This window comes from Chamaea fasciata, unplaced genomic scaffold (assembly GCF_029207755.1).
Source record: "Chamaea fasciata isolate MVZ Bird 193981 ecotype frontalis unplaced genomic scaffold, bChaFas1.0.hap1 SCAF_14, whole genome shotgun sequence".
NCBI lineage: Eukaryota > Metazoa > Chordata > Aves > Passeriformes > Sylviidae > Chamaea > Chamaea fasciata.
In genome coordinates, this window is record NW_027094099.1 from 16,668,724 (window position 1) to 16,686,504 (window position 17,781).

At 44.9% G+C, this 17,781-nt stretch overlaps 1 protein-coding gene across 1 annotated transcript in view; it reads right to left on the bottom strand.

The window, feature by feature from the left end:
• The window catches only part of IGF1R (insulin like growth factor 1 receptor), a 177,861-nt gene that overhangs the window by 8,427 nt on the left and 151,653 nt on the right, over nucleotides 1-17,781 (bottom strand). Inside the window, exons 12-20 of the mRNA XM_066196642.1 lie at nucleotides 16,576-16,712; nucleotides 16,113-16,272; nucleotides 14,987-15,092; nucleotides 13,897-13,967; nucleotides 12,417-12,646; nucleotides 12,022-12,132; nucleotides 11,232-11,391; nucleotides 8,951-9,080; nucleotides 5,234-5,368 (exon numbers count right to left, since the gene is read on the bottom strand). Coding sequence (XP_066052739.1) covers nucleotides 5,234-5,368; nucleotides 8,951-9,080; nucleotides 11,232-11,391; nucleotides 12,022-12,132; nucleotides 12,417-12,646; nucleotides 13,897-13,967; nucleotides 14,987-15,092; nucleotides 16,113-16,272; nucleotides 16,576-16,712 — 1,240 coding nt within the window. The remainder of the gene's footprint in view (nucleotides 1-5,233; nucleotides 5,369-8,950; nucleotides 9,081-11,231; nucleotides 11,392-12,021; nucleotides 12,133-12,416; nucleotides 12,647-13,896; nucleotides 13,968-14,986; nucleotides 15,093-16,112; nucleotides 16,273-16,575; nucleotides 16,713-17,781) is intronic.

Sequence of the window (17,781 nt, forward strand, 5' to 3'; positions counted from 1 at the left end):
GAAGGTGGAATAGGGATGTCTTCTGTTAACACAGCACAGTAATAGGACAAATTTAAATAAGAAAAGGAAGATTAGCATTAATTCTTCGAGCCAATCCTCTGTGTACACAGTGCTCAGAGGAACACGCTGTGTGGAGGAAGTCACTGCTGGCCGAAACTACTACTCTGTGCTAGAATAAGAATGGATCTAAAAATAAAATAAAGCCAAGAAAGATCTCTCAGTTAGGGTAACGCATGTCTCTGACTCACCTGCCAGCCCTGGGACCTGCAGCCCCAGTCAGACCCCCTGGGCTTGCTGGGGTTTATTTCCCACCTCTGCCAGCCTTCCCCTTAAGCCACGTCACCTAAACTTTTAGTTTAAATTCTAGTGAACAACACCATATTTCCAACTTCCACAGATTTTCAGAGGTTAAACGAGCAATTCTGTTTCATCTTTCATTAGCTTTCACTGCCTTGTGCCTTCAGTTTACCAGATCTCATGCATCAATGTGAGAAGATTTTATTTTTAAATTAAATAGACAAAAAAAACTTCAAAAAAATTAAAATCACTTTCTTTTTGTATAGAACCTAAGTTCCTCCCAGAGTAATGTCCCCTGCTCTAGAACAACCCTTCCAACAGGACTGACACTGAGCTGGAGAACCCTGGGCTCTGCAGTCCATGGTGGGTCTGGAGAGAGTTCAGGAGCCCTGGCCTGAATCCAAACCCCAGCAAAGAAAGCCCCTGCCCAGAAACTCAGGAAATTGGGAAATACTGTTGCACCTCCACTGTGTTCTCAGCTGAAGTGAACCAGCAGAGAGGGCAAGTGGCTGTGTTTGGGCTGCAAACACTGCCGAGTGCTTCAACCAAACCCAAAGCAATCTTCCCTGAAGTGCATCTGAAGTGCCCAATATCCCTGCCAGAGCTCCACTGGCACAGCTCCGTGTGAACAAACGTCAGCCACCTGAGAATGGCCTTGTGACACCCAACAAGAGCTGGCAAAACCAGTCTGTGCTGGGAGAACTCCCCGGGAACTCAATGCTGCATTGTAACCGCACGTAGACACGTAAACACTGCCCGAGCCCTGCTTGTTTTTGAGTCTGTGAAAAGCCTTTCAGAGCAAAAGCAAAGCCAGACTATAAAACTGCACCGTACCCTCACCCACAAGCGGTGAGGAAAGCTTGAGACACAAATATATAAAATCCATTTCTGTTACTTCATTGCTGTTTCCCTTCCAGCTGACTGCTGTGTCCCTGAATAGAAGCTTGGCTGGAGCCAGGAACTCTGGATATTCGCTGGCGCTGCGCCCCGAGGCCTAAGGGCAATGCTAAGGAGATACCACAAGCAGCGGAGTAATGCATGTGACATCAGCACAAACAAGGACATGTGATGTTTCTTTTAAGCCATTCCAGATTTAAAAACCCTACAGAGTTCCCATAAAAGGATTTTTTCCCCCCTTTTTAACTCTGTGTGTTCGCAGGCCTTGTTTACATTATCTTAAACAAAATAAAAACCTTTCCAATAGACAATGGAGGAATTTACAGGCTGTTAATACAACCTGAGCAGATTTATAAAGTACGTTCCTGACTGGTGGCAACTGAGCTCCAGGGAGCTGGAGGCACCACCACGGATTAGGGGAATAGCCAGCATCCCTCTGTGCATCTTTTGCTCAAAGAACTGAGCAGAAACTGAGTTCGGTTTTGCACCGAGACAATTAAAAAAACCAAACAGAAAATGGAAAGTTCCTATAGAAGCTGCATTCCATTTGTGCTTTGCAATACCCTTGATTTGCTGGGGAAAAGCAAAAGGACCTCTCCTCCCCTGCTGGTGCCGTGTGCTGCCAGTGCCTCTGCAGAGCAGACCCCGGGTTCTAAGCAGGAACAAAGGGAAATCAGCACTGCGTAAATAGTCTACAATGCATGTGGGGGAAGCAATTCTGCTTCAAAAACAGAGTGGAATTCCAGCCTCCACAACTTTTAAAAGCCCCATGGGAACACACTGTCTGAGAGCTTCAGCTGTACCAAAGCTCGGTGCCACGCAGCGTCACCTGATGAGCAGTGCCATAACAATGGGAGGACATAAAAACATCACCGAGTGCACAGGAAGAGGAGAAAAACAGCAAAGCTTCTCCTGGCACCGTCTTACTGAACCATCTGTCTTATTGCATGGTTCTGTCTGCAGAGCCACGCGAGCTATGCCAAGAGGGTGTAGCATAAACACAACCGAGGCTTGTTTCACCCTGTACAAGAGTAAAGAGCCTCCAGAAATACCCTCCCCTCTGTGCTTTGCCCTTTCCACAGGGATTCACCGCCTCCCAGCCACAGGACAACCCCCTGTAAAATCCCCCTTTGCCCAAGCATCCTTTGCCCTGCACAGCCACACTGCAGCACAGAACCTCTCCAGCTCCACCTAAAAGCTACTGACCCACTGCTGCCAGGCTCAGGGGAGCACAGGCACTGACAAGCATGACCAGCATGGCAGGGATGGAGACACCGAGGTCCCAGCCTGCCTGCACCCTGCAGAATTCATGGGGGGAACTCGAGGTCCTGAGGGGAGCTCCTGCTCTGTGGCTGGAGGGTGCAGGGCTGTGTCAACATCACATCACCCGCACGGCTAAAAATAGCAGATTTGGTGACAGCAAGATTCTTCTCTCTGTTCTCATCTACGCTTCCCCACAGCAGTTACCTCCTCCACCTGTTCTCGAGGTTTCTCTCTATAAGCACACTCCCTTCTCTCCACAGACAGGTCCCCTGATGTTGTGACCAGAATTTCAGTTGCTTCCAAGTCAAACTAATTTTAAGAACAAAGTCCCTCTGCTTTTGTAGCCACCCCGCGAGACACAGGAGCACAGGGCTCCCCTTCTCACCTGCTTCCAGGCAGCACCAAGCCCAAGTGACCTCCCTGCAGCCAGGCTTTGCTTTTGGGACATCCTGAGTTGATATTAGGAGTCAATACTAAAGTATCACAGACCAGTCTCCACCAGCAAGAATTTGTGCTGCCTAAAAAATACCTCCCACTAGCACAGATGTGCCAAAAAAACCTGCCTTTAAACAGAAGCTTTTAGCAATCTCCAGAAAAAAGAGGATCCCTTGGTTTACAAAGGGTTTCATAAAGCACTGGAGAAGGCAGTGGCCTGGAACATGCTGGGATGCAGGGTAAGATCCATGTGCAATTTCAGGGCTCTCAGACACTGTTAGAAACACTCCTCTGCCCATGTCCTAATTTTCCTGTAGGTCCCCAGCTGAGAAGGAGGTTACTGGGCCCTGGAGAGGACCTCTGCCTACAGACAGGTCTGATGCTGCCAGCAGTGTGTGGCTGAGGGCTGGGAGCACTGGGGACGTCACCGAGGGTGGCACAGCACTGTCACAGCATCCTGGGCAGGGAAAGAAGTGAAAACGTGCAAGGAATAAAAGCACCACGGGAACACAGGAGGTTTTCTGATTGCCAAGTGCATGTGCAGGGAACAAAGGTGAAGGTTACTCCTGGAGCTCCCTACTGTTATTCCTACAACTGCATATTTGAATTTCAGCAGGTTTGGGTGTCTGTACTAAAACAAAGACAAAACAAGCTGAAAGGGAGCAAAAGCAAGTCACAATAAGGTCACAGTTTTTTTGTTTTTTTTTTTTCTTTTTACATTTGGGATAAAGGAAAGATGTTTTAAACTCAACTTTATTAAAAAAAAACCCAACAAAACCAAAAAATCACCACTAATGCGGATGTGCCTTAGGTCTGAGTTCAGCCTCACTCCTTTTTCTGACAGAGCAAAGCAGCACAATTCAAAGGCAGATTTTTTTGTTCTGCACCTCTGCACTGTGAGGCTGAATCCTGCTGGGCAGAACCAACGTGTGAACAGCTTCTCCATGAGGAGCAGCACAAGAAAGGCCTTGGCTGTTACACACCGGTGCAAAGATTTGCTCTGTCAGACTTTACCCAAGTTCTCCCAGCTCACAAGCCAGGACCTTGAAAGTGGATTCATCCAGTAGCAGCAGCCCTGGAGCAGAGGAGATTCCCTGAGGAGGGGGAGGAAGGAGAACTGGGTGGGCTGCAGCACAGAGAACGTCTGGCCTGACTCCCCTCCCAGCCCTGCTCAAACCACACACGCCCCAGCCCAACAGGGAATTCCTAATGCTGGATCTCTCCCCAGGGAGTTTGTTCTCACTGCAGAGGTGATTTCTCCTGTGAACCCAGGGAGCTGAAGCCATTTGTGCCCACCCCCATTGCACAGCTCTGACCGTGTTAAACAATGTCCAGTCAACCCGACTGCCAGGAATTCTCCACAGCATCTCGAAAGGGAAGGAATGTGAAACCAAGGAATCACATGGCAGCTACACCTCCCCCTGCATATACCACCCACCCCCCTCAAACAACAAAACAACACTGCCTGTCATCTGAAACCACAGCCAGGCTCCAGCCAAAAAAGCTATTTTCCTAAGAATCCCAAGCAGCTGAGGCCCTTAAGTGATTGTATCCCTTCTGTGGGCCTCCAACAAATTTCAATAACTGCAAGACGCAGTATTTCCTTCCCAAAAGTCAGTTTGGGAAGTATATCAAAGCAGTAAAGTCTGAACAACTGAAACTGCTGTACACAAAGGCCAGCAGAAGTATTTCAGCAATGTAAAGCTAAAAACTGAAGCTGCTGCACTGCACACCCTCTGCTGCTGCAGGGCTTTGGGTCGATCCTGGGGCAGGGAGAGGTTTCTGTGTGGAAAACCTCACCCTGTGTTTGCAAGGAAGGAAACTTTTATCAGGGGAGATTTGTTTATTTCAATGTGACAAGTGCTGTGACTGAAACAGCATTTCTAACCCAGCTTCTCATACATTGTTTTATCTGTGTGCTGAACTAAAAAGTTAAATTCCAGTGTTTACACACATTTCAACTTCTCCCATGCTCTTTTCTCTCATTATGCTCAACAGAATATCTTTAAGCAGAAGAGATACAACTTAGGCACAGAGCCTCCTGATGTAGCAAATGTCACTTTATGAAGCGACATTTTTATTAAGCCTGATTTTACTCAGTAACACAAAGCTTGGGTTTTGTTTGCTTATTAGAGGAGATAACTTTGCTCGTGGCCAGAATCTCACCTTGGGCTGTTTTATGGAATCTCTCACTACCATATAACACAGGATTGACAGAGACTGAGCCGCCCCTCCCACGCGTGTCACTCTCTGCCAGCCCCTGCCGTGGTAGCCGGCAAGAGCAGAGCCTGCAGGGGTCAGGAGGCACAGGCGGTGCCCGCAGGGCAGTGGTGGCACTTACAGCATGTCGGGACAATTGTCGGGCTTTTCCAGCAGCCCGCCTTCCATGACGAAGCGCAGCACCTGCTCGTTGGTCATGCCCTGGTACGGCTGCTCCGCCAGCGTGGCGATCTCCCACAGCACCACTCCGAAGGACCTGCAGGGAACAGAAACACTTTTAGCACTCCCAGCCACCTTTACAAGGGTGCGTTTCTTACAGTGTGCTGAGTGCTGGGTGTCCGTGGGTATTTTCTTTCTTTTACCAAAGAATTCCATTTGCCTGCGGTGACAGTCACAGCCTCTCCCTCGAGAGACTTCAAACACCTCTAACTCTAGTGAGAAAAGGGCTCAGGTGAGAAAAACTCAACTTACCCCTCTGTGACATGCATGTAACTATGTTCTTGAAACAGAGCTTCCAGCTCCTTCCAGATAACTACAAAGGACAGCAGGAGTGAAAAAAGCGGTTTGTCTAATAATAGGAATTGATTACTGGCAAAGGAAGATAAGCGTAGTTATGTAATTGGGTAGTTTGGATGTAAGTATTGACACTTTCCAAAAATATCTCCATTTAAAATTAGATTATTGAGCAGACACAGCTCAAATTGTCTGCCCTGCACTGAAGAGTCATCTACTTTTAGAGCTGCTGGGCAAAGAAGGAAAATCTTGATGCTGTGTGACTGACTTGTGTGATAAAATGCTGAGTCAAGCTGAGTGAAAAACACGCAGTTCCACTGGGGGGGTGTTATGAAAACAGGAGTCCAGTGTCATTAGCTGGTTATGGCCCAGTGGTTTTATCTTTCAGCTGTCCCTGGGATCTAAACTGGTTTGCATCTAGAGCCAGAAACCACAAACTGCCTTGCAATTGTTTTCCTTTTAGAGCAGGGAGGGACAGGGGGTCAACTCAACATTTGGGTGCCTTTGAAGCTCCTTTGATCACCGCAGGGATAACGAGGACAAGTTTTGCACACCTACTCGTCAGATTATCCTAACAAATAAACTCAGGTTGCTCCTCCCAGGCAACTACCAGCCCTGAAAGAATGCAAGATGCTGAGGATTTATTTATAGAAATCCACCCTCACTGTGAACAGTATTACATTAATTTTAAAATGTCCTCCTTCCCTAACTACAACAAAAACAGCCTGTCTAATTACCTCATTCTTCAGCCTGAAAAGCAATAAAAGAATGAGTTGCTAAAATAAAGCTCCACCCTTCAAACCTCCAGACACTCTTCCTTCCTGCAGTTGCCATTTCACCTTACAGCTTCTAAATCCTGGACTCCAAACACTCAAACGGGGTTTTGTCTTTTTGACATCTTGGCTTCTAAAACTGATCTCGAAGAACATGGAACTACATGTCACAATATCTGCCCAGAAAGGCAGGAAAAACAATCTCAACCTTTGGTTTACTGTTTGATGCAAATGAATGGCCCCCAAAACAGTCAAGCTCCACAGTTTACACTGAGCAACTTCAAATCTGAACCAATAAAAGGATTCAGGGAATTTTCCCTGGCATGAAGAGACCTCCAATGTATAGTGTCTGGTGTAAAAGTCACTGAGAAGGAATGATCCTTTTAGCTATAAGCAGATCAAGTAAATAGACAGTATTTTAAGTTCCACTACATTTGGAATTTAGACTGAAATTTCTCTGTAGCTGTGGAAACATATTCTAAACAAACAGCGAATTTCTCATGTTGAGCCTGGTTTTTTGTGCCTCCAGACAAGCACACCCCTGTGAACCAAATTTCAGAGTAAATCACTTCCAACAATTAAGATGCCAAACCATCCCAAGGAGAAACTCTCTGAAATACCCACGAGTACTGTGAGCCTCCTCTCCATAAAACAATTTTTTTCCTCTCTATGCTTACAAGTAAAAATCTGTCAAGATTTTACTGCTCCTCCTCTTCAGCTTTCCAATCCTGTAATCAGTAAACTACTTTCCAGGCCAGGATATTCACTCAGATTGTCCCACTGATGAACTGCAATACTGTTTGCACAATCCTGCTTTGGACTGAGCAACCAACAAATGTCAAATCACGGAATCCCAGGATGGTTTGGGCTGGAAGGGACCTTTAAAGCCCATCTTGTTCCACTCCTTGCCATGGGCAGGGACACCTCCTACTATCCCAGGTTGCTCCAAGCCCTGTCCAACTTGGCCTTGGACTCTTCCAGGGATGGAGCAGCCACAGCTTCTCCGGGCAAGCTCTGCCAGGGCCTCACCACCCTCGCAGGGAAGAAATTCTTCCCAATATTCAATTTAAACCTCCTCTCTTCCTTGTTAGGGAAACACTCATATATTTCCTGCAACAACTACAGCACTAATTTACATCTGACACCTTATTTGGTGTCACACTTAGGGTTTTTTGTTTGGAATTTGAGTTATATTTAAATAATAACATCACTTAGGAGTCCCAGGCTAAAAGAAAGCACGTGTGGAACACACATGGGACATCCCCACTGCTCACCCTGAGCTGCTGCCGAGCCCGTCGGAGGCAATGGCTGGACCTGAAAATTCCTGTTGTGTGGTAAGAACAGGCAGCTCTGCCAGCTCCTCACTCCAGCCTTGGTCAGTTCTGCATCTGGGGATTTTGTAGTGATGTAGTCCAAATTTCTGTCTGCTTTGTGAAGCCATTACAAGTCCCAAAATTCTTTTACTGGGGGGACTGCCAAAAGCATGCCTGCACTACTCCATCAGATAAATGGCTGATACAGGGCTTCCCTTCAACTCAGTGTGGTTGTTTTCATCTGCGTCCAAGTCTGAGGGTTACTGGATTCAAAAGTAAGTCACTAGCCATATGTAAAATAAAATTTAAGCATCATTCTGGTGTTTTGCTTTCTCACTTCAATTCCTCTTAGGAACTTTTTGTTCAGAGCTGGTGTTGTGATCTACAGACCACTGACTCCAAACTCTTCAAGCTGCTCAAGGAAAATGCAGTTTACTCCTAAAACACCATTCCTACTGACTTCTAGACATTTGGAGGCAATCAGCTGCCAATTCTGTAACAGATCAGCAGTAAAAACATCTTGTTAGGAAGGCAGAGAAACCATAAAAGACAGAGGAGAGGTTTTGCCAGTACACAGCCATCTTCTGCCAAGTCCTCCCTACCTATCTGCAAAAGCTGGGGGGTGTGGGGGAAATTGTTCCAGGGGATTACTTCTAAGTACACGCCGCTATTAATAACTGCACAGATACAGCAAGCATGCAGTGTGCTTTGAAAGAAAACCCTATTTCTGCATCTTGCGATATATAAAACAAGCAAAAAAAAAAGTTCCAAATGGAGAGGGATATGCACAAGGGAGAACTCCCCAAAAAAGCTTGGGAGTGTACACAACCCATCTGGGGGAAAGTGATGTTATTTACACAGAAGGTTTTGATGGAAAAGCACTAGGAACCTTTCTAAATTCTTGGCAACTTTTAATGCTTTTCTTGAAGGAGGACAATTTAAAAAAATGACAACTTGCTCTTCCAGGTGAAGGTAATGTTTTTCACTGCAGAACTGATTTTACAACTAACAGCAGGAAACATGCTGCCACCTCCAGTTTTAGAAATCCATTTAATTCTGCTCTCCCTGAGAGCAAAATTTAACCTCACGAGTTCTTGCTGAAACAGGAACTCATGGAACAAGGGATTTACCTGTGAATGGACAGGAGAAGCATTACACTGAGTTAAGTCTACTGAAACAAGAAGAGAGGCTAGAAAGGAGGAGGTTTAAAGCAGTTTTTCAGAGCCCCTTTTTTGTTACCAGACGTCGGAGTGCGTTGTGAAGACTCCATCTTTCAGCGATTCCGGGGACATCCAGCGGACAGGCAGCAAACCCTTCCCTCCCTTCCGGTAATAATCTGTCTCGTAGATATCTCTCGTCATGCCAAAATCTACAAGGTAGAAACACTCTGAGTTTGTGTGAGAAAATGACCAACATTCCCCCTTCCTACAAGGCAGAGAATCACACTGGGGTGTGGGGAATCTGTGATTTCACAGACACTTCAGCTGCTGCCTCAGGGCTGGTGACCATCTCTCCCAACATCAACAGACTGTGCCACTGACTTCAGTGTAAGTCTGAATGGTTTAAATATAGGAATATGCAAAGTTCCAGCTTTTATGCTCAAGCTTTGCAGCACAATGAGTCTTCTGGAGGTCATACAATTCACTAATTGTTCCCCAAATTCAGTGATTTTCATTTTTTTTAAGGAGGGTAAGGAGCCCCTTTAGTACTTATAACTATTGTGTTTAATCGAACAATCTCACATGGTGAAGGAAATACTTCTCTTGCTTTTCTTTTTCCTATTTCCAAAGGTAATTCCCAGTTTCTGTACAATATTCCATTTCAAGTGCTACAGAGGATTATGCTGTTCATTTGTGATTAACACGGCCAAATATTAAAGACATACTTCGGGTTTATATCCATGCTTAGCTGTAAATTCATAAGCATTTTGCAAGACCTGCATCTAAAAATGTTCATCCCCCTGACTGTAACTCAGATTTATTCCAGTGGGTTTTTTTCCCTTCAATCAGCCTGAGACAGAACTGCTGGGTCACACACTTGCCTATTGAAACCAGTTACTGTCTTCTCAGACACCAACCAGAAAGTTAAACAATTAGAGGTCATCAGTCCTCTGACTGACATTAAATGCTGTCTGATGACACACAGGGCAAAATCCATTTTACCAACACAGGCCTGCAACTGCCCCCTTTTTCCCCAGGAAACAGGTACAGAACTCCCCCTGCTCTCTCAGTTATCTCCGATCTGTGGTGAGTGACCAACCAGGCGTACCAGGGACACCAGTACCCTCAGTGATTATGACTAAAAAGCCCATCTGTGCAGCTCCTCCATCACTCCCACACACCAGGGGGACTTTATCCTGGCTGAATGGAAGATTCTTTCAAAATGTAATGCAAATAAGAAACAGACATGCAGTGAGCACAGGGTAGTGTGGCACAGAGCTCTTCCTCTGAGATGTGAACAGCCTGAGTTGGTGTGTTCCAGCCAAGATGCTCCTGAACTGTTTCTGCATGAGGGGATTTTCAATGCTGACACATAAACAAGAGCAGGGCAGCACATTTACAAAATGCTTTTGGGGTGACCATGAACACGTTAAAGGGAATAAATGCACCACATCTTCAGTTTACAGAATTGTAATACAAGCTGATGGGGGCAGGAGGAGAAAACTGGAATGGGAAGGATTTAGGCTGACTTCCCACGAACCTGCAGAAAATACACAAAATCCCCAAAAGATCTTATTTCCTAATTAACTGACTCAAAATGAAATCATTTTTTCTTTCTCCCAAATGACAGGATTACTTACACAAATTATCAAAATAGCTGAGTTAAGCTCAGAGAAAAAGAATTAGTTTCCTACAGCAGAAGGCTGTTGCTATACACGTTATTTTAATATGCACAACTCAAAAACAGCCAACAGCTTAAAATCACTCTCTGGAGAGAAGACTGAAAAAACTCATCTGACACTATTTTGGAGGGATGCTGAAAGGAAAAAAAAATTGGTGATCTAACAGCAGAGCAGAAGAAAAGCCATTCAGCTGTCTGGGAAGCAGAACTCCAGTTTAGACTGGAAAGCACCCAGCTGAAGTCATTCCATTTCCAACTCAGATATGATTTAAAATAATCCTAAAATTCTCATTCTTGAATCAATAAACAGGAGGTAAAATTATTTTTGTGCATTAACAGAGACATGAATGACACACCAGCGGTAACTCCACCATCCACCCAGCTGTCTGCAGTACCTGAACCTAAATCATTTCCTCACCAGCTCTTTTTAAACTCACATGCTGTACTGTTGCCTCACTGGAACAACAGCAAGCAGAGGTATTCCAGAGGTTTCAACTCAGTGTTGACTGTTCACAGGTCTTAAATCACAGCAAGTCTTCACAAGGACCATATTTAATTCTGCACACATTTAAACTAGAGCTCAGTTAAATAAATAATTACATAAATAAATGAATAGCCTTCTAAGACACTGATTTTCCAGTATGATTCTATGACCTGTGTGAGGGTCAGGAGAGCCCACCTCCAATTTTGACAGTGAAGTCCTCGGCCACCATGCAGTTCCTGGCGGCGAGGTCCCTGTGCACGAACTTGTTGGCGTTGAGATAGGCCATGCCGTCCGCGATCTCTCCCGCCATCTGGATCATCTTCTTCAGCGTTGGGGGTGCCTGACCAGGGTTGTTCTGAGCAAGAGGAACATCCAGCAATTAACAGACCACATCCATTCTCTTGTGCACATACTGTCCTCGTGTTCTGTTCCTTTAATTTATCCACATTGGAATTTCTAGATCAAGGGCAGAAGGGGCTGAGCTCATTTGCTACAAAGGCTGCTGTGATTTCAGTGGCAAGTGACCTGTGTGTCATCTTTATCCTTCAGACCCTGTATCACATGTGACAATTTAAGCTGTTAGTCTGATGGCCTATGCATGAGAGTTTACACAGGAGCTAGGATAACAGATATTTACTTTCCAGCAGCGGTAATGGGCAGGACACACAACATGAAACAATTATCCTAACACGTGCTCTTAAACCAGCCGATTTCTGTAACATCTTGATGAGAAAGTAGATCAGACAAGAGATCTAATGCAAATCTGGAAAAGACGACTCAGTGACACAAGATGGGACCTATTCCATGTGGCGCCCTGGGCTGCCTCATGAAAGAGCTGCTGGAGATCACACAACAGCTCATGTTCTGTCCTTAGACTGAAGGGGAAGGGCAGGAAAGGCTAATTGCCTGCTGCTTCCAACGTGAGGCTGTCTTGTTCAAGATGATTCAAACTGAAGAAATAAACATCCAGCAACTCATGACTCACCTCTGTGTCTGGCCTCAATGATCTCAGGTAACTTTTGAGGTCCCCACGTGTCATCAGCTCCATGATAACCAGTGTAGGCTGGCCCTGAGAAACAACACCAAGCAGCCGAACCTGGCAGAGGAAAAACAAATGTTCGGTACAAGTATACAAGTACAGCTAATTATCATTTATACACGTTGATATGTAGCCCCGTGGGGACCTGTGGGAAAGGTCTGAATGTAGATTTGGATCCACTTTCTGACCGGGGTTTCACGATAATATTACAAAGCTGCGCAGAGTTGAAGCTGAAATCCCAACTTCCCACGTCAGTCAGGGCAGACATGCCCGGAACAGCCTGATGTCAGTGAGCACCAGGGCTGGATGAGTCCCAGCCACGTCACATCCTCAGGACTCACCACATGGTGACAGTTGAACTCCTTCATCACCGAGGCCTCGTTCAGGAACTCGATCCTCTCGCGCATGCTCGCAGACTCATTGACCGTCTTGATGGCCACCCTGGTCTCTGGCTCATCCTTCACCACTCCCTTGGCTATTCCCTCGTACACCATCCCAAAGGAGCCTTGCCCCAGCTCCCGGCACATGGTGATCTTCTCCCGGGGCACCTCCCACTCGTCTGGAACATACACTGAGGGGAGAGAGAACAGGCCGTGATGTTCCACTGCTGCCCGTGCTGGGATCACTCCCTGCTCCCCAACAGCAACTGCCCCAACAGTTCTGACGTCCAAACTCCACACAGAAAGCTGAGACCTTGCACCACGTGTGCCAACAGGCCAGGGTCTGTGCCATACAGAGGCAGGGGGATGATGGCATACAAATAAATCTGAAAGAAAGGTGGACTTGAAGCGGCCTCACTATGGTACTGACATGGAGATAGAAATAAGGAACCTCAAAGCACAAAACCAGGGTGGGAAGAGGCTCAAATCAATGCTTTAGATTAAATCTTTTCTTGGAATCCTTGCTCTCCTAATTCTCCCAGACAGCATCAAACATACTTGATCATCTGTATCAGTTCAGTGTCTGCTGTATTCTCTATTAACACTGATTTTATGGCTGGAGGGAAGCAGACTCTGATCCAGCAGTTCTTTGCATGGCACTATTCTGATCCCTTGCACACACACCATTGCACCAGCAAAGGCAGAACTTGCTGCTGCTGCTGCAGGTCTTTGATCTGAGGCAGAAGAGAGCTCTCAGAAGGTGACTGCCAGGAGGCAGGACTGCCTCAGGCAAGAAGACATCCAAGTACTCACTGATGCTGCTGCCTATCAGTCACCAAAGGAGGGGACAGTTGTGTCACATGCTCTGCATGGGTGAAATGACAGGATGAAAACAGAGGATTATAGCATGAGCAGTGACAGACCTTTAACCCTAATGGTGTTGCTATAAAAAATAACACTCTGGATAAACCCATTAGTCTCCTGGGGGCTTTTGGAAATACTATTCCAGCAAGAATTCTACAACAGCAGCACCAAACTGAACCATAAACAGAAAAACTGAGGCCTCAAGGACATTTGTCTGACATTGTGATTTCTTCAAGTAGAGGGTTTGTTTCAATAGGGCAAAACAGAGCGTAGAAGGGCAAACATGAAAGAACACAAATTCATTCATTCTTCATTCCAGTAAAAACACCACTGGAAGGGTAGATGATAATCTGGAAGTGAAATCAGTGAATCAAATTTGCCTCAGGTGGACAAAACTACAGGAAAACAATTCAAAAACTCCCCAGTTTCAACAGACAAGTGGCAATTGTAGATTCCAGGGCTGTCCTAATAAAATAGAGGAAGTGGCTTTACAGCATATCTATTAGAGTTTGATACCTTTCAAAGTCAGACACCAACAGAACACAGGACAGTAAAAGAATCACAAGGTCACACTCACCGTCTGAGGCACTGAAGTACTCGGGGTTCACAGAAGCATAAAGTACTCCATTGCCCAGTCTGTCACTGTTCCTGTAGAAATACTGGGGTTTATTTCTTTTATCTTTAAATTGGAGTATATTTCAAACCATCTCCTCTACAGCTTTTCCACTGCTTACTCAACCACAGAATATTATTTACTGCATGTGGAGTTTTTCAGACAGGGGACAAACTGAGATCTTATCTACCCCACAGAATCAATGGGAACACAGTCCAGAATAGCTTCCCAGGAATTCTGGAGTCTTCTCTGTACCAAATCAGCATCAGGAAAATGTAAACACAAGGTACTTTTAGCTGCTGGGTAAACTTCTTTTAAGAAAGGCAGCTATATATTTATAAACCAGGAGACCTGTGGCTGAGAATGCACTTTACCATTACCAGCTCTGCGGTGGGAGTGAGGTTTTTTACCAAAAGACATGACTTTTTAGTGGGGATTCCAGTGAGTATAATTAATGTGAGAGTAATAAAAGACCTCCATAGCTAGAAGGTTGCAAGACAAACATTTGTACTGCTATTAAGTTCTCGTTATATGTTTCAATGAGATTAAAAAAAATATCACTAGTTACAAAAAAAAACAAAACTGAAGAAAACAACAGAACAGTCCCAATGACAGCTCCTGGTCAGGATATAAATTTTTAAGTGGGTGTAATGTCTTCAAAAAACCCTCTAGAATTTGAAAAAAAAACAGATCAACCTAAATGAACCTAACTTTTCATGATTTATACTGACCTATGTTTCAGTTAAATCTTCTGATTACAGAGGTCCAACGTGCGCCATGACTGCCCCACTGGTACGTTCCTCACAAGCCTTTCCCTTCCTACTCAAACGTGATACTGCAATAAAAACCCTCTTCATATCTCCAGCAGCAGCAGCCAGATCCTGGTAACTCTAAACCACCTCCTTTTCCATACCAACAAGGCAGAATCCACCTCAGCTTCTCGACTCCTCTGAACGCCATTTCTCTTTTTAATTTCTAACTCGCTCCATGGGCACAGATTTGAAAATAAACAATTCCCCTCCTGCAGGTTTAAGCAACAGCACATGGAACTCACCTCTTTTTGTTAAAGACATAGAGCATTATCAGCAATCCCCCAAGGATGAGCAGCAGAGCAATAGGGAGCACAATTACCAAGTGCAGGAAGTTTCCATAGTTTGCTGCTGCAACCAACAAGAAAAACAATTGTATCAGGGTTTCTATAAAACCTCTGTTAACAAAGAAACATTCAAAACCCACTCAGTGTCTTTCCATACAGGGAAGAAATCAAAGTTCTCATTTTCTTGTCTGATGTGGAAAAATGTACTTTGAAACCCTCCCTGACTGCAGATGAGTGAAACAAGAAAGCAGACACTGAAAGGCATTAATTTTGTTCAGAACAGTGTCTGTCTGGGCTTTGTTTTCACAAGTTATGCTTAAAGGACTTGCATTCCTCAGTGAACAATATCCAATTGTTCACTTGCACATTCACCTTTTTTTCCACCTTTTGTTCACCTTGCAGCTGCTAATATTCAGAATATACATACACTGCTCTTTACTTCAAATTGTTCAAAGGTCAGCAACCAGAAAACCAAAAAGGGATAAAAGATGGAGTTTCAGTTTTCAAGGGATACATCTGTTCTACAACTTAACACAGAATGTTTTAAAGAGGGTCTGCTGGGGTCATGTTCTTCCAAAATATAAATGACTCCCATTGTCAGGACAAGCCTCACCCTTTCATCAGGACACTTTTTTTATCAAATGTCACTCAGAACAACTCAACCTATCAGCCAAAAATCTATGCAAATTATTTGCTTCTCCAATTCTTTTGCAATTTTAAGCAGGTTTGCCTTGTTGCCCCGGGTTTGGTACATGGCAGCTCCATGTTGTTACAGCTATCATCACATTCCCAACATAGCTGCACATCCCAGGAAGCCACAGCAGGGTGTTCTCCACACCCACACCTGGCTGCACCTCTCACAGACACCCAAAGCTGCAAGGAAAGGACCACACCTCACATACCCCTCCTAGCTGTCAACACTTGCCAAAAAAAATGGACCAGAGAAGAGCTCCCAAAGAACCATCAGCAAGTAAGAGGAATGTTCAGAGGCGAGAGGCTCAGATACTCACTCACATGAACATCAGAAATTATCAAAATGACAATAAACCCCCAATTCAACACAGACTATAAACATTTGTCTTACATTTGGGCTGCACATAGAAGGAGATGGGCTCAGTCCAGGACCCATTCCCAGCTAAGGAAGTGGCCTGAACTCTGGCGGAATAGTTTCCAGGGTTCAGGTGAGTTAGTTTAGCTCCTCCAAGCTTCTTGTACTCCTGTCTGGAAACACATTCCCGCTTCTCCTAGAAGAAAAAGGCAATTTATACATGTTATTATCTTCACATTCTGGAGAACGTATTATAGCTGCAGGATAAGCTCATTTTTGTAACTAAAAGCCCCACCTGATCGATTTTACTTCAAATACAATAGGGAGATATGTGGAATTTAAGAACTCGGAGGAAATGATGGAAAGATATGCTGGGTGAAAGGTGCTGGGTGTCTGAAATCACAATTTCTGTTTTTGCAGCACTGCACAGACGCATGTTAAGAAAGACCCTTTTTTGTGTATAAATTAAGAGTTACGAGCAGTGACATCAAATCCTCACCTCACCATGCTGCCCATATTTGATTTCATACATCAGGATCAGCCCATTTGGATTTGCAGGCTCCAACCACTTCAGGTAGACGGTATTTTCCTCTTTTGCTTCCCATGATACCGTTCCTGGAATGTTATCTGCTCCCTCTGTAAGATATTTACAGGCGATGTGAGAAGAACACCTATGACTGACACAGGAACTTTGGCAAGAGCTGAGGAAAATGGAAGGTTCATGATATTCTTCAAGGTGCAGAAGCTCTGCAGCAAGAGCCATTCAAACCCAGGGAACAAACTCTACTGGCCAAGGGCCTGCTGCAGATTAGCTCAGTCTGAACTACTGCTTCCCAGAAAGTTTTCTTTCCATACAGCTCCACCAGGCATGGGCTCTGTGTACCAAAAACCCCTGGTTATCAGCACCTGATTCTTCCTTCCCAACTCTCCCCAACACCAAAACAGTGCAGGGAGCGATTCCCACCAAATGGCTGCAAACAGCTGTAAGCACACATCGTTTGCCCCACCGCCAGCCTTTTCCTAAAACAGTCCTCCCCATCTAAAACAGAGTCTCAGCAGCAGCTCAGGAACTGCTTTATCTCTATTTAGCTCCTAATATTTTTATGTGACTTATTCAAAACTTAACAGGAACGTGAAGTGCGTTTCAGTCTGGACTGAAAAAATATCACCTTCTCAAAGATCTCAAAGGTAACAGGATTGTTCAGGCTTTGATTTTCAGAGGCATGTGTTAAGAATCTGGGAACACTGCTTTCCTTTTCCCTGATCTCACAGATTTCCTTATTTCCTTGAAATAAGCAATACTTTTTGCTTTTTTTCACTGACACAGCTGGATCTGGATTATGATAGCCTTTCCTTCCAGAAAACAAAACAAAATTGCTACCATTCTGCATCCAATATCCCCAGACATCTGCTGGAGTCAGAAGCTCATTGCTGGATGCCTGTGAGCTTACACTAAAATCATCTCTATTCTTCTCAGAAGTACAATCTGCAAAGTCCCAAAGATGAGCACAGCATTCAATGCTTCCTATTTGAAGTAGTCTAGGGGCCAGGGATTGGGCACAAAGAAACAGAGTATTCCTCCTGTTCCCAGGCTGGACAAATGCATGGTAGTTCTGTGACAGAAGAAACATTTGGCAAACATTCCCACCAGCAAAACTCCAACATCTGCAAACAGTTCCGAGTGAACACAGCAAAACCAAACATT